At 36.0% G+C, this 19,330-nt stretch overlaps 1 protein-coding gene across 4 annotated transcripts; it reads left to right on the top strand.

Moving 5' to 3' along the window:
- Positions 674–16,222, top strand: LOC18780893 (xanthine dehydrogenase 1). 4 transcript variants are annotated; one of them, XM_007213673.2, is made up of 14 exons: positions 674–1,004; positions 2,118–2,217; positions 2,362–2,470; positions 4,230–5,738; positions 7,152–7,394; positions 7,698–8,012; positions 9,347–9,586; positions 10,119–10,403; positions 10,513–10,734; positions 11,472–11,633; positions 12,539–12,673; positions 13,737–13,973; positions 14,683–14,856; positions 15,737–16,222. In XM_007213673.2, exons 1-14 carry the CDS (start codon positions 869–871, stop codon positions 15,977–15,979), a joined length of 4,110 nt encoding a protein of 1,369 aa, XP_007213735.1. In that variant the 5' UTR covers positions 674–868; the 3' UTR covers positions 15,980–16,222. The 4 variants fall into 4 exon arrangements, with proteins under 4 accessions (XP_007213735.1, XP_020417357.1, XP_020417358.1 ...); XM_020561768.1 differs by lacking the exons at positions 674–1,004; positions 2,118–2,217 and adding an exon at positions 2,864–2,965 and having other exon boundaries at positions 2,374–2,470; XM_020561769.1 differs by lacking the exons at positions 674–1,004; positions 2,118–2,217 and adding an exon at positions 2,850–2,965 and having other exon boundaries at positions 2,381–2,470.

Genomic DNA, 19,330 nt, shown 5'->3' with positions numbered 1-19,330 from the left:
ATTCTTTTAATGTTTGAGAATATAAGTGTCATATATTAAATTAATTTTATCTTTAAAAAAATAGAAGATATAAGCTTAGACAAGTTGGTTCAGGACATAAGTGTATTTTGAGAACTTTTTTGAACATTTTACCTAAGAATTCAATTCCTCCATTCTTACTTCTCTTCTTACTTTTTTGAACATTGTTGTAAAGAAGAATAAGTAAAGAAGAATAGGTGAAGCCCACATAGCCAACTAACACCCACCAAACCTAACCACACACCCACCAAACCAAACCACTACCCAATTGATTGAAGAATATTAATGATGTTGTTGATTGAAGAATATTAATGATGTTGTCTACCAATTATATTGTGAGGTGAACAACCAATGTCTTAGGCCTATAAATAGATACCTCCATCAAGAGAAGTTTACACATAGATAATAGGAAGAGAAGGAAGAAAGAGGGTGAGTGAGTTGAGAGGAAAGAGAGCAAGAGAGAAATTCTCCAAGAGAGAAAATTGAGTGAGCCATACATATTGTAAACACTAAAGTTGTAGCCCTATTATTTTACATAGTGGAAAAGTTACTACTGCTGCTCTCCGGGGACGTAGGTTTACGTGCAGCTCAATATTCGCACATATCCCAGTTCATTTTATAACACTTTTTGTTTTTTGTTTTTGTTTTTTTGTTATTGTCCTTTTCCCCCAAAATCTGAGTACGGATCTTCCGTGTCCCAGTCCCCTACTGTTCCGTTCCATCTTCTTCTCGCTCACTTCTCTCTCACATACAGAAGAAAAAAAACTTGATTTCTTTTGAATCTTAATATTTATCACAATTCTAAGTTGTTGGGTTTGAAGGAATTAAGCAAAAGACAGAAAATAAAATTATGGGATCGTTGAAGAACGAAGAGGAGCTGGAACAAATCGGGGAGGAGTCAAAAGAGGCCATATTGTATGTCAATGGAATTCGTAAAGTTTTGCCTGATGGGTTGGCTCACTTCACCCTTCTTGAGTACCTCAGAGGTTTGATTCTGATTGTTTCTATTTTCTATTCTGTTTTTTTTTTTTTTAAATTTATAAAATTGGAATTGCAATTGGTTTTGCCCAGTTTGTTTGTTTGGCTGCTCAGGAAGTATGGGAAGAGACAATTTTGAGCTCAGATTAGTTTGGTTTGTTTTTCAGGCTTAATTTTTTTTACGGGTTTCTTTACTTGTATTCTGTCAAGTTTGTTTGGTTCTTACAAGATCTCATAATGCTTCTATTGCTAGTTTTGTTCTAGCTTTTCTTCTTTTCCTTTGTCTTGGGGTTTCGGGTTTCGAAGAAACTTAAACGACTTGGAGTTGGGAGAGCTAACTGAGATACTTTAAGTTCTAGAAAATGTTATGCTGGTCCCATCTAGCTAGGATAGGAGAATTTAGGAGCTGGAACCTCAGGAGTGTCCTATTTATGGCAACTAATGGATACTCTTGTGGTTCTCTTTTCCGTCCGTATCATGCAATTTTGAAGGTGAAATACCAGATACTTGGGTGAGGCTTCGACAATCCCAGATACTTGTAATGCATTATTTTGTGAGAAGCCTATGTTTTTGGAGGGAGAAAAAGGGGCATGGTGCTAGGAAAATGTGCTGTGATGGCAAAAAATGAGTGAAATTTTGAGGTTGCTAGAGGGGGAGGATGCTGATCGTTTGTAGTTCAGAATGTGTTTATGGCCCATACTTATGAGCTTCAGTTTGCTCAGATTTTAAGGGTTGGTTCTTTCATGTTAATTATTATTTTTTTGATTGGAGTGCTATTTTATATTAGTTTATTCTTTTGTTTTGTTTTCATTGGTTTTCTGTTTTGTTGTTCTTTAGTGGGGTGTAGTTTAGGGAACGCCTCGTCCACTGTGTTCAATGAACATGTTTGTTTCTTAAAAACAAGAGTAATCTTGACCTATGGAGCTGATTGTTCTCAATAAATTTCAGAACGGTTAATATTTGCTCTGCATATCTATCTTGTACATTCTTAATTGCTGATAACTGCAAGATTTTATTGTCCATTTTCTTTTATAATGTCCTTTATGTAAGTGATACAAACTTTGGGTTCTCTATGTTGAAAAAACCTAATTAGAATTTCTATTGCCTTTGTGGCAATAAAGATATAGGTTTGACGGGGACAAAGCTTGGTTGTGGTGAAGGCGGTTGCGGTGCTTGCACTGTTATGGTTTCCCATTATGACCAAGAACGGAAGAAATGTTTGTGAGTATCTCTTTCTCTTGAATAAACATGCACATGCACATGTGCACGCGTACACCCAAGTGCGTGCATGTGTCATACTTGTTATTGGAGTCCATACATTAGGATCACACTGAAATTATTGTTGTTTTGACAATCTTCTTTCAGGCACTATGCTGTCAATGCATGCTTGGCTCCTTTGTATTCTGTAGAAGGGATGCACGTAATTACGGTGGAAGGACTAGGGAGCCACAAACAGGGCTTGCATCCGATTCAAGTAATCTATGCTGCCTTTCTTTTTCTTTTTTTTTGTTCTTTTCTGTTTGTATCCATTATTACTTTTTTCTTATACTAATGCTATTGTAAAGGATTACCTAGTTTAGAAAAATAAGTTTAGGAAGAGAAAGCTGCCTTTTACTGTCTACCTTTTAAGTAAAATGCCAAGAGAATTACGCCTCTTTAAAGAAGCGTATGGCTCTTGCTAATTATGCACAATTGAAGCATGCTTGTTGGGCACATTTATTTCTGAATTACTTAGGTCAAACAACAACATTTCTCCTTGGTTTTTGATTTTTCTTTTAACAAAATCAAAATGCCCAGCTGCTGTTAAGCCTATATCCCTCCAGATATTTACTCTAAACCTAACAAATTCCCAGCCTTTCTTCAGCAGCCCCTAATCCACAACCCCCATAGCTGGGATGATCAGTAGCTCCAAGGTACATCCCACAACCCAGTAGCTCCAAGGTGCATCCCACAACCCAGTAGCTGTAAGGTACATTCCCCTATTGACCTGCATTTCTTTTCTCTGTATCTGTCTAGTTTTTTTTTCTTTGTGCATTCCACTGTCAGGTGCGTTTGTTTATTTGGTCAACAACTCTTAAGCATTTTATTTTTGGTAAAAGAACTCTTAAGAACTTCTGTTTGGGAGTATTTCTGTAAGCAACCATGAGTAGGAATGATTTTTATAGGAAGTATTCAAACGAAATTGAAGAGGGAAAGACATCACTTAGCTCACACTCACCAACAATTAGGTGACGGTTTTTTGTAGGCTTAAACATCACTTAGCCATATTATGTAATCTACAATGCAGTGAAGGTATTTCCAGGATTAAAAATCACTTAGCTCACACTCACCATGGTTTGCAACCTTTGTAAAAGTCACAAAAGATGTGAAGTTAGAGTGCTGTACAATTTTGAAAAATTTTATAGAACAGAAAAGAAAGCAAATAATTCTGGTAACCTGCTCCTGTTGTATCAATATGCGCTTAAAGCGTTCCAGCTCTAATTGCGTTGTGTAAGAAAGGAATTTTTTGACTGCAAATACAGGTCTTTGGTAGCATCCTTTATGGTGAGATATACCATAAGACAAAGAAGTTGATTTGCCACTTCATGCTTCCAATTATGATAATTCAGTTGATATTTCTTGGGTGAATGAAGGGATATCTTGATCAGAGAAACATCATATGTGACTATGAGCCTATGACACAATATATCTGACAAATCACTTTATGCTGAATTGCTTTTTGAGATTGGATTAGGTCCTGGAGGGGGATTCTCGATTATGGAATCTCCATTCATGGAATATTAGGGAGTGGCTGTGCTCCAAGAATTGAAAATCCTCTAAATTTAGGCTAGAACTCTCTCATTCATACTCTCTCTCTCGTTAAATTTAGGCTAGAATTCACTTGAACATATCTCAAAGTGAAGAATTTCCATAAGAATGCGCACAAACTTAATATTTAGTTCATGATTTAATTAGGAATTAAACATGTATTTTCAGAAATGGAGAGGAAAGAAACTGGGGGACGGAGTTACCCGAACCATTTTCTCATCCTCTTCTCATCAATAGTGTTGTTAAATGAGCCCAGTAATAGTGTTATGTTTGATCAATATTATTTGGAAATTACAAGATGAGCTTCTAAAATATATCTGAATTTTTGTTTTCTTTTGGGGTATCATATAGTAACCAAATTACGCAGTTCCAAATTTGCCTTATAGAGAGTCTCACCTATTTCTATTTTCTTTCATGTTCTCAAGGAATCATTGGCAAGATCTCATGGCTCACAATGTGGATTTTGCACCCCTGGTTTTATCATGTCGATGTATGCATTGTTAAGGTCTAGTCAGAAACCACCTAGTGAGGAGCAGATTGAAGAATGCCTTGCAGGAAATTTGTGTCGATGCACAGGTTACAGACCAATTGTTGAGGCTTTTCGTGTCTTTGCCAAAACAAATGATACACCATACATTGATATATCTTCGCTAAGCCGTGAAGGAGGTGCGTTTGTGTGCCCTTCAACTGGAAAGCCCTGTTCGTGTGGTTTGAAAAGTGAGAGTTCATGCACCACTCCTGAAAGTGGTACTTGTGACGACAAGAGGTATGAACCTGTCTCATACAGTGAAATTGATGGAAGCTCATACACAGACAAGGAGTTTATTTTTCCTCCTGAGCTACTATTGAGAAAATCGACGTATTTAAGTTTAACTGGTTTTGGTGGGTTAAAGTGGTTTAGACCTTTGAGACTTAAACAAGTGCTAGAGTTGAAACAAAAATTCCCTGATGCAAAATTATTGGTAGGTAATACTGAGGTAGGAATTGAAATGAGGTTTAAGAAAATTGAGTATCGGGTATTGATTTCTGTTACTCATGTATCTGAACTCAGTATATTGAATGTCAAGGATGATGGCGTAGAGATAGGTTCTGCAGTAAGACTTTCTGAACTACTTAAGGTTTTAAGAAAGGTCATAACAGAACGTGCAGTTCATGAAACTTCATCTTGTACGGCCTTCGTTGAACAATTAAAATGGTTTGCTGGGATGCAAATAAGAAATGTTGCATGTGTGGGTGGAAATATATGTACAGCCAGTCCAATATCAGACTTGAACCCTCTTTGGATGGCCTCTAGAGCAAAGTTTCGAATTATTGATTGCAAAGGGAACATTAGAACGACGCTGGCAGAAAAGTTTTTCCTGGGTTATCGTAAGGTGGATCTGGCAAGTGGTGAAATTTTGCTCTCTGTATTTTTGCCTTGGACTAGGCCTTTTGAGTATGTGAAAGAATTTAAGCAAGCTCACAGAAGGGATGATGATATAGCGATAGTGAATGCTGGAATTCGTGTTCATCTTGAGGAAAGAGGTGACAGTAGGGTTGTGTCTGATGCATCTATTGTTTATGGTGGAGTTGCTCCACTCTCTCTTTCTGCAACAAGAACAAAAGATTTTCTCATTGGAAAGAGTTGGAACAAGGAGCTGTTGCAGGGTGCTTTGAAAGTCCTGCAAAAAGATGTATTGATCAAGGATGATGCTCCTGGTGGGATGGTGGAGTTTCGTAAATCTTTGACCCTTAGCTTTTTCTTCAAATTTTTTCTTTGGGTTTCTCATCAGATGGAAGGGGATCATTGCATTAAGGAGAGAGTACCATTATCCCATCTCTCTGCTGTACAATCATTTCTCCGGCCACCTGTTATAGGAACTCAAGACTATGAAATTACAAAACATGGGACAGCTGTTGGGTCTCCTGAGGTTCATTTATCAGCAAGACTTCAGGTATGTACTTAGTTGTACTGGAAATAATACTTTTATCTTTTCCGATATACCAATTATTATTTTTTTTTCTCGAGCCCAGATTAACAGAATTTGATATTGAGAACCTTGATATTTGTATGCATTATCTTTTTCGTTTTTTTTTTCTTTTACCTAATTCTTTTGCTATCAAGTATGTTGTATAATGGGCTAGAAGAAGAGACTTACTGGATCATGTCTATGCAGATAAAGTTTGATGGGTTTGTAAATGCTTGCAACAAGTTTGAAACTCTGTTGGCGTAGGCCCCTTTTTGTTAACCATTTTTCCCAAAAGATTTGTAAAATATTTTCTTTTTTCAATCAACAAAGGAGCAGGAAAGGGAGCAAACTCGGGTCAAATAAAGTTACTGTCATATGCGTGAGGCCGAGCTTAGTCCACGGTTGTTAGCTTCAGTTAAGGTCTAAGTCAAAGAGCTGATTACCAAAAATTTTATGTACTGGAATCCTATATAATTCAGGGTTCTCATTTCATTTGAATATGAAATACAAAGATCTTTTCCATTCCTAAAGTGTCTTTTTCAACATGGTATCGGTGCAATATGTTACTGAGACCTCTCCTTTCTTTCTGCAGAAGTAATAAATAAGGAATGAAAAAGAAAAGAAAACAACTTCTCTCTCGCTGCTGTGCCTTAGGTACATCTAACAATATTCTTCCTTGAGAACAGACTGCCATAACCCTTTAATGCCTATCAAAAACTAGTGTCAGACTTACCATTCTTGTGAGATTCCAATTGTAAAAAGATAAAAAAATTCAAGCAATTCCAGGTTCCAGGCGTGAACCACTCTCACATTCATTTATATTTGAATGTGAGCTAATGTTACATGATGTCTGTGGTTGTCATCTTGTTAAAGTCTACTTCTTAGTTCCTACTGTAATGAGACAACCAATGAAAAAAATTGTGAGTTCAACCTTCAGCCTTAAGGAATGGGCTATTATGATTTTTTTTCTTCTTCTTTATATGAGAAACACAGCTTTCATTAATAAAAGATATTCACAACACAGGGAACAGGGTGTTCCCGGAAAAAAAAATCCATTTACTCTATTTCTAAAACAAGTAAAAACATGACTAAGAGCAAAACAACAAAACAGCATTACATAACAACAGCATTCCAATCCGAATAAATAGGATGAAAAGACCAGTCCCTGAACTCAGAGGAAGAAAATCAAAGTGCACAAGGATGAAGATCGTTGACAATGACATTCAAGATTTGGACAGGATAAATCTTCTCTACTGCCAGGCTAATATTGAATGTGATACTAAATGGCATCAAGGGTTTTTTGCCCTGTCAATCAGTTTAATTTTGTGCACAGTGCATGATTTTTTTTCTTGTAGAGCAGCATTATGAAGTTTGTACTGATTTGATAATTTCTACCAGGTTACAGGAGAGGCAGAATATTCTGATGACACACCATTGCCTCAGAATGGTTTGCATGCTGCTTTAATACTCAGCAGAAAGCCTCATGCTCGTATACTTGCAATTGATGGTTCTGGAGCAAAGTTATCACCTGGGTTTGCAGGAGTGTTTTTTTCTAACGATGTTCCAGCTGATAATAAAATTGGACCAGTTGTTTACGACGAGGAACTATTTGCTTCAGAATTTGTCACTTGTGTTGGTCAGGTATGATGGTTAATAAATCTCTCTCTCTTTCTAGCCCACAATGTAATGGAATCCTTAACTTTTGAGAATGATGTGTGGTGTAAAATGGACCCATAATAAACATCACTTGATGGTTTGCAGTATTCTAAAGATATTTCTACAATTCAGAATGTTGACTCATTACAAGAAATGACATGGAAAATATATTGAGCATTTATCAAATGCTATATAGGCATGATAAAATTATTCCTTGTATGGTGTATTTAGTGCTGTGTTAACCGATTCTCCTCTTTTATGTTTTTATCCATGGTTTTTTTTATGCAGGTTATCGGAGTGGTAGTTGCTGATACACATGAAAATGCAAAACTAGCAGCAAGGAAGGTTCTTGTTGAGTATGAAGAGCTCCCACCCATCTTATCAATACTGGATGCCGTCAATGCCAATAGTTACCATCCTAATACAGAGAGGTGTTTTAGGAAAGGGGATGTGGATCTTTGCTTTCAATCACGTCAATGTGAGAATGTCATAGTGGGGGAAGTTCGAGTGGGAGGACAGGAACACTTCTATTTGGAGCCACAAAGCAGTGTGGTATGGACAATGGATGGTGGCAACGAAGTTCATATGATCTCATCCACTCAGGTTTTTTATAAATCCCTCGAAAGATTACTGCTTGAATCAGTTTAGATATGACCCAAGTGCCCGTATTTGGTTGTACCTTTTTCCTTTCTTGATGAGTTTTTTTTTAATGAAAAAAGAGACATCCAGTTTGCTCAAGGGCACTTCTAAAATGGGTTGGGGTCCATTAGGTACAAAGTATTGCTAAAAAATATCCTTGTATTCCAATGAATATTTAATGATCAACTAAATTAGCTACATGTCGGACATCCTCCCTCCTTGGTAATAGCAACTAATAAAACCTATGCGGTTTACATAAGCATGGGTTATCTCTTACCCTTATATGTGCCCAGTAACATGAAGCCATGCTTGTAAGACTCTACTCTATTCAGAAGCCATCGTCCAATTAAGTGGAACACTTAGGGAAGTATTTGCTTTTAAGCAGCCTGTGTAGGAAGGAGTCTGGTTTTTGAGACAACCATATTTAGCCAGCAGGTCTTGTAAGCAGCTAGCTTGTGTTTATTGGATATATAGGAAAATGAAAGGGTTAGTTACACTTTACACCCCTGTGGTTTGAGTTGTTTTTCTTCTTTGCACCCTGACCTTCAAAACTCTACTATGTCCACCATAATGTTGCTCTGTTTTGCAATTTCTGCCCTGTCAGTTTGACAGTAAAGAAAATGACATATAAGAAACAATTCATGCACCCTTAAACATATAAGAAACCATCCTTCCCCTTCATCACATGTGGAAGCTCACTGAAAATCATGACATTATCTATTATTTGGCAAACTGGCACACCCACATGCACAAAGAAGCTAACCTATCACTGATGTCCCTTTCAATGTATTGGTCAATACGTTGAAGATGACTTTGTTTGGAACACTGCAGCGACATATTTGGTGAAATTGCATCATATTCATTGAGGCAAAGACCCTTGGAGACCATAAAGATGTTAGTGTGATTCAGCTTTTAAGTAGTCTACCCTGGTGGAAGAAGCTTTTACACCTAGCCACCTTAACCATCTCCCAAAACCATGAAAAATTCACTCATCCTTTCATTTGGACCAGATGCTTTGGTAGGGTTCACTCACCCTTTCCTTTTCGGCTTGGGCTTGCCTTTTGTATAGCTTTCCAACTTCTTTCTAATATTTGTGCATAGACACCGTAATCTTTCTCTCTCTCCCCCTCACCCTTTCTTCATGTTAATTCTTGCACCTTAAATACTGGTTGTATGTATTACAAGTATTTATGTGATTGCAGAGTGTTTTGTCCAAAAGTTTGTTAGGGACTAGTGTCAATCAAATGTCTATGATGTTTATTTTAACAGAAATGTAACGGGATTACGTCAATGTGCAGGCCCCTCAGAAGCATCAGAAATACGTTTCTCATGTTCTTGGTCTTCCAATGTCAAAAGTAGTTTGTAAAACTAAACGGATTGGTGGTGGTTTTGGTGGCAAGGAGACTAGATCAGCTTTTGTTGCTGCTGCAGCCTCTGTACCATCATATCTCTTAAATCGTCCAGTTAAAATTACATTAGACCGTGATACAGACATGATGATAACTGGGCAACGCCATAGCTTTCTTGGAAAGTACAAGGTTTACTTGTTTTGCTATATTTTGATTTTTCTGTTGGACATCAACATTTATGTCCTACTTGTATGTTTTACAATCTGATGTTGGCAGAAACTTTTTCTGTTTTTGCACTTTTTTTTTTCTTATTCATATATCTTTTCAGATAAAAGCTAAGCTATATAAAATAAATCAAGAAAAGAGTTCTCATGCCATATAGTGGGACTTTGGTATCTAGTAAACAATTTGGGCTCTTCTATGGTTCCTTTACCTTGTGGTAACAGAACTTCTGTAACCTGATTTTATTCTTGTTTGCTCAGAGTATTTCGTTGGAGGGGTTGTGGAGTAGTATGAAAAGCTCCCTTATTTTGTTTTTTTAAAAGGAAAAAATTGGAGATGAAGATGGAGAAGGAGAAGGGCCTTACTTCCTTTTATTGAATTTTATTGTCAATAATTATGCTGTTGTTGTTTTGGTGGCTTTTAATTTTTTTGCTTTGTTAAATTTACATAACATGTGATGTAAAAAAAAGGTATTGATGGAATATGTAATTTGACATAGGTTGGATTTACAAATGAGGGAAAGGTGTTGGCACTAGATCTTGAAATCTACAATAATGGTGGAAACTCACTAGATTTGTCCCTTCCTGTGCTTGAACGTGCTATGTTTCACTCAGATAATGTCTATGAGATTCCAAATGTGAGGATTGTGGGAAGGGTTTGCTTCACAAACATTCCAAGTAACACTGCTTTTCGAGGATTTGGTGGTCCTCAAGGTATGCTTATTACTGAAAATTGGATTCAAAGGATTGCTGCAGAACTCAAAAAAAGCCCCGAAGAGATAAGAGTAAGTTAAGAAATCTTATCAGGTTGTAGTTCTTATGTTGCACTTGCACCTTTACTCCATAACCATCATATTCCTTCTGATACGAGCCTGTAATATCACTTTCCTTCAGGAAATTAATTTTCAAGGTGAAGGGTCAATATTGCATTATGGTCAACAACTTCAACACTGTACACTGGGTCCGCTATGGAGTGAACTAAAGTTATCTTGTGAATTTTTAAAAGCTCGCTACGAAGTTGACCAATTTAATATTCAAAATCGGTGGAGGAAGCGTGGTGTTGCCATGGTTCCAACGAAGTTTGGCATATCATTTACATTAAAGCTTATGAACCAGGTAATATTCACAAAATGTTATTTGGTTTCAGATTTAATTGATTTCTCTCTCTTTTACCTCTTAGAAAACTAGAGCTTTGACAAATACAGGATTTTATTCGGACTTAACTATCTTTTGTCTAAAACACGCTAAGAACATAGAGTTTTCAAGTACAGGATTTTTTAATGGTTTATTCTAGTATAAGATGTATGGCTGGACATAACACTCCCTCTTGATTCTGAGTTTTGCGTTACTGAAAAGGATATGAACTTTCTGTCATAGGCATCCTACTTAAAATGTCTCCCTATGATGTCAGTATTTTTTCTTTTTCAAGTATATCAACTGGCTATAGCCTATAGGATGCTACATATATATTCCACCTTAACTCTCTCTTACCTAAAACAATGAACTCCATCCGATTTGAAGCCGAAGAGTTTCCACTTGGGTGCGAAAGCCATCCAAGTGGATCTTATAGATTTGGAAGCCTCAGTATTGTGACAAGCCTTTGTCAGATTTATAGTTTGGATAATTTTACATCATGTTATCAGTGTTCGAAATTTAAGAGATGAATTTACCCCTTCCTCTCTCAGTGTGATTATAGAAATCGAACTGCTGTTACATAAGTAAGTTAATTTGTGTTCCATTTTAATGTGCATTTATATTTTCTTTTATCAAAATTGATTCCATTATTTTAATTTCTTATATACTACATAATCATGCAATCAGAATCCTGATCAGGTATGCTAAATGTGCCTTAGGCAGGTGCTCTTGTTCATGTCTACACAGATGGAACTGTTTTAGTCACACATGGAGGTGTTGAGATGGGGCAAGGTTTGCATACAAAAGTTGCTCAGGTCGCTGCTTCTGCCTTCAATATCCCTCTCAGTTCTGTCTTTATATCAGAGACAAGTACTGACAAGGTAGCTGACAGTGTTTCATTATCTTGAAATAAAAAAGGGTCACTTTGGTATATTGCTTTGATTTTGCATATTGTTTCTGCTAATCAGATATTAGAAAGGTCTAGTTCTCTCATTCTTAGAAAGGTCAACCATCAGATATGTATTTTGAAATCACCATGGATTAATGTGAAATAAAGTACAGTAAAATGCACGGGGGTTCATCTAATCAGCTAAAGCTAAAGTAAAAAGATTTGATGTATCAACATTTTAAACATGTAAGATGGGGATAATAGGGGAGAAGCCTTTCTCAAGTGATTCTTAAGCTTTGTTAGGATTAGAGAACCAACCCTAAAACCAACTGGTAATGAGTGGAGAGGCCCAAGTTCTTATAATTGCTATGCAAGGCTTAAGATTCCTAATGTGGGATTTTACATTATCCAACATGTAATTCAATAGGCCCAACACATAAGTTGGGCACAAGTCGGGCCCAACACGTGAATGGAACATGCTCCCATACCATTTTAGAATTAGGGCATCCAACCCAAAACTAATTGGCAACAAGCGAAGGGGTCCAATATCTGTGGATGACTTTGTGAGGCTTAGATTTCCCGATATGAGATTCTAGATTCTCCAAGAAGTTTATTGCATGAGCATGTCAGGGGTATTGCTGAAGTGTTGTTGCTGCAATTATGTTGGAATAACTTTTGATAGTATTAAAATTTAAGAGAATGTATCTAACAAAGTTGAGCCTGTAATTATCCGTGGCTATGGCTAGATTGCTAGTCAATTAATATTCGAAAGGTTTTCTGGTAGGAGTAACTGATTTAGATTCCCTTTCCATTTCTATTGCTTTATTATTTGTATATGCCTAAACACCTGATGCCCATGCTCATATTTTGTTGTCTTCATGTTTGCTGCCAAATTAGGTTCCTAATTCATCACCAACAGCAGCTTCCGCGAGTTCTGATATGTATGGAGCTGCAGTTCTGGATGCATGTGAGCAAATTAAGGCACGCATGGAGCCTATTGCTTCACAACAAAATTTCAGCTCTTTTGCTGAGGTACTCATGTTGTCCTAGTTTCTGCTCACATCATACAGCATGGTATATTTTGTGGTTCTTTTCTTTCAAAGAAGAGTACATGTCCTTCTTTCCCTTGAGGAGTAGTGACTGTAACAATTTTGGATGGTGTAGAAGTTACTTATCTGAAGTGTTAATTACAACTAAAAAAGAGGAGAGGAAAACAGCTTTAATGTATTACAAGTATTTCAATAAATATAAAACTGTCAGGAGAATAGTAAAATAAGCATTTTCAGATTGTTGTGATGTTGGCAATCAATTTAATGCCATGAAAGAGACTGAAAATGTTTGTTAGAAAGATTTAAATGTTCAACGTAAATTTCTTGTTGTATGAGCTTATCAATTGTTAAACCTGAATTTTTGGTCTTAGTAGTTTATCAGCCACGAACTTCAGTGAACATTCCTTCCCTTTTGGGTTATTTGCATAAGTCTTGATTAACTTTATAAAAAGGTGATTTCTGATGGCGTAGTTGATAATTGTTATTGTTGTTGTCTTTTGTCATGTTCTACCAAGTTTTTACATGTTTAGGCACTTATATTGAATCTGAATACTGGAAACACCTTGGTCCAAATTCCAACCATATCATTCATGTAAGAGGCGGGTGTTGAGTAATCTGATTCTCCATTTGACATCTCTGATTTCACCATTTAATGCTGGATTTTGTTTGTCTCGCTTTGGAATCAATTTTGAAGCTTTACCTAAGAGTATCATTCACAGTATGATGATTTCTTGATTGTGTACTGTATAAAACCAACCAAATGCTTAAACATGGTGTCCTCTCTCTTTCATTTGTTTTAAATTCTTTGTCAAACATCGAAGATGCGTGGCTAACCTAGTTGTATCACACGGGAATTGAAAAAGTGAATAAGTGATAAAAGAACTGCTTTTGAAGTTTTGAATCTTATAGATAGTCTGTTGAAATTTGTTGTTCATGTGTTAGTTCCAAAGGACAGTACATGGGATCTTTTGTGCAAGCAATCTTGCACTGAGAATTTTTGACAATACGAAATTTATGTTATCTTCGTTTTTCACAATTATTGTCAGCTTGCAAGTGCATGCTATGTGGCGCGGATAGATCTTTCTGCACATGGGTTTTACATTACACCTGAAATTGATTTTGATTGGACAACTGGTAAAGGGAACCCGTTCAGATACTTCACCTATGGGGCTGCTTTTGCTGAGGTTGAAGTTGACACATTGACTGGAGATTTTCACACTAGGGTGGCAAACATATTTTTGGATCTTGGATACTCTCTCAACCCAGCAATCGATGTTGGCCAGGTGCTTTTCTCCGCTTTTCCTTATCAGTTTCGTTAAAATGTCAAAATCTTTTACTTATCAATAAACATCCATGAAAAATATGGGAATTTTAACCCTATCTCAAGCTACATGTAGTGAACCATTCTTGAGGATTTTTTGTTGTAACTTGCAACAGAATCATTTTTATAAAAAGAAAACTACATTCACTCTCAAGTTAATAGTAAGCCCATTTTTTGGAATGTTTGTTGCAACAGGATTATAGGAATAACTTTCCTAGAAAGTAAGATATACTACAGAAACAGACTCAAGCATTGACCTAAATAGGGTTAGAACTTCTAGTGGGGCCCACAATGATCCCATTTCTTGTGAGAAAATGGAGATAATTTAAGAACCTAAAGGAGATTTAATTTTTATTTTTGGCCGAATGATGAAATGTCCACGCAACATGCTTGTATGAGCTGCTACTGATGTTAAGTATTAGTTGGTAAACTATTCATGATATTGCTGTTGTCATCTAAACTAATGAACATGCTAACAAATTCCTGATCTAGTTTGTGAATGTCAAGCTTGCTGTTGTTCAGTGTTGTTTTATAAAATTGGGGAAGGGATGGTTGAATGAGGTGATATATTTCATTTCGGTTGCAATAACTAATAATCTAGAGTAGTTGGGATGGTTGAATAAGGTGATATATTTAATGTTCTTATCAATTATGCTATGCTTCTAATGCAGATCGAAGGAGCCTTTATACAAGGTTTGGGATGGGTAGCTCTAGAAGAACTTAAGTGGGGTGATTCTGCTCATCAGTGGATCTCACCAGGTTGCCTCTACACCTGTGGACCTGGAAATTACAAAATTCCTTCCATAAATGATGTCCCCTTCAAATTTAGCGTTTCACTTCTGAAGGTATGCTCATTACCCTGTAAGGGCATTTATAAATTATAAATTACTTCTGAAAGTTAATTTGTCTGATCAAGTTATGGGTGGGATTCAGTGTATCTGTCTTAACATGTCATCTGACAACTTCTTTTCTACTGAAAAGCATTAATTAAAACTAAAGGCAACTTGTAATTTACCAGACTATGTGCTTGATAGAAGATGGTGTCGGGAATTTTTGTCTGTGGTGTCTGTAAAGAAATGGTTTGGGGTTGATTAAATATATTGTGACAAAATGGGGCTTAATGTGGTTGGTTGATTAATTATTGTGTAGAAATCCTTGAACCAAATAGAAGTGCATAATTATGCAGGGCGGCAAAAAAATAAGGAAAATGAAGGAGAAAGAAAAGAGAACACATGAATTTAGGGAAATTATTTAGCTCTCTCAAAAGCTTCTATTCAGATTGGCTGATTACTTTTCTGTTTTCTGTTAGGATAGCTGCTGTTATGTTATTTGTTGTGCTCTCGATATTATGTTTCTTGTAGTTAAGAGGGTGAAGACTCCCGATCCACTTTGATTGTACTTCCCAATTTTAATATATCCATTGTGTATCCTATCCCAAAATTAAAAATTAAAAATTATCAAACCTGGATGGAAGCTGTTTAGGATTTCATTTATTAGAACATCAAACCTCCCTCCCCCTCCCTATCTGTTTTTATTTTTTCGATGCTACGTTATGCCATACAGTTTAAAAACAGGTTACCCAACATTTTTTCGAGGGCTAAGTTATGCTGTAATTCTTTAATTTACATTTGTAATTATAGAAATTGAATTTACTTGGCTTTAATGATTGATTTCAACCTAAAGCAACCGTCTTGACTTGTTTGATGTTTTCTTTGCTAATTGCAGGGACATCCAAATGTGAAGGCGATCCACTCATCCAAAGCAGTTGGTGAGCCACCATTTTTCTTGGCTTCAGCTGTCTTTTTTGCCATCAAAGATGCAATCATAGCTGCGAGAGCGGAAGTAGGGTCTAAGGAGTGGTTTCCACTAGATAATCCAGCGACGCCTGAACGAATACGGATGGCTTGTTTGGATGAAATTACTGCAGGAATTATTAGCTCAGACTTCCGCGCCAAGCTTAGTATTTGATTGTTAGTTTCTCTTTTCCTGTATTTAGCATACACCACTGGTATATACTACTTTTCTGTTTTCCTGTATTTAGCATACCCCACGGGTATATACTACTGTACAGACTACCAGACTCTATATTCTTTCTCATGTTTCTACTAACCAACCAATTACAAGATATGCATGTAATATGTGTAAATCAGAAGTATTATGATGATTAAATGATTATAATAAAAAGCAATAATTGTGAATAGTTTTGTATTATGGTGACATTATTTGGTATCAGGAAACCTTCAGTTTACTATCCTTCTCTCATTGTTATTATTATCATCACCGTCTCTTTAATACACTTGGTCGTTTTCATTCGCTATTTTCCAAGGAGTCAATATTTTTATTTTATTTTATTGAGAATGAGGAGGAGACAGTATTTAAGTATCTAGTAGGTAATTGACATAACATAATTTGGAATGCATGAATTTTTCAAATTAGTCGCCAGTGGCGGTTCTTTTGTTTGTTTTTGTTTTCCTTCTGAAGCATTAGGAAGTGAGAAATTCTGTCTTTTTGGATCTTTAGAGTGTGAATGTAATGAAAAGTCTTTTCATATTGTGTAAAATTTTGTTAGGATCAGTCGCTCATGTGGTGGTTTTTTATTGTTGATCAGATCGATTTCCATTCATTAAGAGTTATAAATTGCCCACGTGTGCATAGACACTTTACATGCTTAAACGGTTTCCATGTATGTACATATAGACGACTGACCGTAGCATATATTTGGTCATAAAACCCATTACTTTGCTTCTTCTACATTTCTCTTTGTGCACTCCATTATCCATATCACAACCAAGCAAGAGAGCTGTGGTGATGAACAAGTCCCAGATGCAGTGCAGGCTGCAACTGCGGGGTAATTTAAAAACAATAATCATAAGCGAGTAATAAACTGAGTTATCATATCATGCATGACATTTCCTAATGAACATGGCATGACATTACATTTGCAGTTGAACTTATATTTTAATTATTTCTTTAATATATAACCAATACATGACCTTATCTTCTTCACCAACAAAAACAAAAACTTCAATTGCTAATTGATTTCATTCTTTGTGAATTTAGCACGATGGTTCTACAGAAAAAATAATTATTCAGTTTGTCAAGACTTATAATGTGTGTGTAAAACAACGATTTACAAACCTTTTTAGTTTATTTCTTTTCTCTCAGAAGCTTTAAGTAATTTCCTACTTCTATTTTCATTTCTGTTCTCTCTTTAACTAATTCTTTTAGCTCCCTATATTAGGAGAGGGCCCAATTGTAGTAATTTTTCTTTTGTCATTGGAAAAACATAAATTTGTTTTCGTTTGAATCCAAAGTTCATGCTTTTTTTGCCTTCATCAATATTAAGAGTGTTTTCCTCATATTGCATATATTACCTTCTAGATGCAAATGTAAAACAATGTTTACTCAATCAATAAACTTTTGGGGAAAAAAATTCCATAAACTTGAATAAAGAAACAACAAATTTAGTTTTATAATTTGGAAACACATAGCTTCGATAGTGTGCCAAAAGATGCAAGCTTGCCAACAGGGTTTAGCATAGTGGAAAAAGGCCTTATTTTACAGACGAGTGGTCTCCAATTCGATTCCCTGTGACACATTTGTAGTGTGTGTGAAAAACCTCCCTCCTTATAGTTTAGACTATGACTTGTACTAAAAAATTAAATAAAAAGCAAGCTGTTTTGTTTTGATACACAATGCAAGCTCTGCTTCTGGCCCTGTAGCTAGCCATATGGCATAATAGAGTTATGCTACATGTTAACTTCATACTACTAAAAAAACTTGAGTAGCAATCCAGAAAATAAAGAAAATAAAAATTCAGATTGACTTTATCCTTTCAATATAAATAAATACATGCATGTTGCCTGACCAAAAGAAAAAGAAATACATGCATTTGGGAAGGCTTAAAGTAGAAAATTGTTATCGGATTTTAGCTCCATAAAAATGCTTGGACTCGGCCTTTTGTAGATTATATAAGATTTTAGGTTGGACAGTTTCATGAGTAATGTGTTCATACATTATGACTCAAGAAAGCTATTTTTAATAGTTTAGTACAAATTCCTTACACGTTAGTACTTTTTTCTAATAATGCATTTCATATTATGCCATTGTAACATGATTAATTTGCTAAGACCTCTCTCTAGAAAAACACAAGTCATATTAAAAAAAAGAAAAGGAAGCAATTGACTTTATGCATCTGTGACAGGGAAAGCTGAACCTAATCACTCGGTTATTTCTACACAAACCATTAAACAAACAGGAAAACGTTAAACTGAAACTTTATTGGCAATTTGCAGGGAAGCCTTCATCATATTAGTGCTGGCTGGAAAATTCTGGTGAGAAAATATGCAGGCATTTGTTATTTTTTGCCAATGAGCTTATTGGCTGTTAGACTTCAGTGACAATGATTTGCTATAAAATATGCAGTGCAGGAATGTATAAGTAAATTTGCAAGACTACTTCAGAATCAGATTGCTGATGAAATTGATTTATATTTTAACACCAACGAACGTTGATACGTTCTAAATTCCGTCCGAAGGTTCCTAAAATGAACCTAATCTCAACTACTTCCTCATATAAATTCAGAATTATATATATATTCACGATTTATTTGTCAAACAGTGTGATTGTTTTATGTATTTTATAAGTTTCTCAGTACTGCAACTCGTTTTGCATTATTTGATCTAGACCGTTTCAAGGTGCATATGCTTGAAGACTATTGTGCAAGGCTAGAAGGCAAGTGGTATACCATTATCGAATTGTTTAATATTTGGACAAAAAAATGAGAATATCTGTAGGATTTTGTGTTATTGGTTAGATTTTAACTTATATAAGTTAATAAGTTGAGTTTGTGATAATTTGTAAAATACATATGCTTTGTTATGAGGTTGGAAACTTCAAACAACATTAAACAAATGCTTCTGTTTTTGAAGGGATCACTATATAAGCTGCGAACTTCTCCTCAGTAATCATTCACAAATAACCCTTTGATCTCAGTGATTAAGAGTTTGCTCAAAATGGCCAATCTTTGGCCAAGCCTGGTTTTTGCCTTGGCTATATGCTTCATAGCCACCAATGTAGCAGCTAGTGATGACAAGCCTTACGCTTATTCATCTCCTCCACCACCAGTTTACTACAAGTCATCCCCGCCATGGTATCACCACCAAGAAACTCCACCCTATACTACAAATCACCACCACCACCTTCACCATCACCTCCTCCTCCATATGTTTACAATCACCACCACCACCATCTAAATCCAATACCCCTCGTTATTTTTACAGTCACTTCAACTCCCTCTCATCCACAACCCCCTCCTTA

The sequence above is a fragment of the Prunus persica genome, chromosome G4 (assembly GCF_000346465.2).
Source record: "Prunus persica cultivar Lovell chromosome G4, Prunus_persica_NCBIv2, whole genome shotgun sequence".
Taxonomy (NCBI): Eukaryota; Viridiplantae; Streptophyta; class Magnoliopsida; order Rosales; family Rosaceae; genus Prunus; species Prunus persica.
Note: the sequence above shows the minus strand (reverse complement) of the source record. Positions and strands in the feature narration are given on the sequence as shown.

Bases quoted from the DNA above. Each gene is read 5' to 3' on its own strand.
- LOC18780893 (XM_007213673.2), top strand. From the start codon at position 869: ATGGGATCGTTGAAGAACGAAGAGGAGCTGGAACAAATCGGGGAGGAG. The intron at 10,735-11,471 runs GTAATATTCACA...AATGTGCCTTAG, and splicing joins CATTAAAGCTTATGAACCAG to GCAGGTGCTCTTGTTCATGT. The intron at 12,674-13,736 runs GTACTCATGTTG...AATTATTGTCAG, and splicing joins ATTTCAGCTCTTTTGCTGAG to CTTGCAAGTGCATGCTATGT.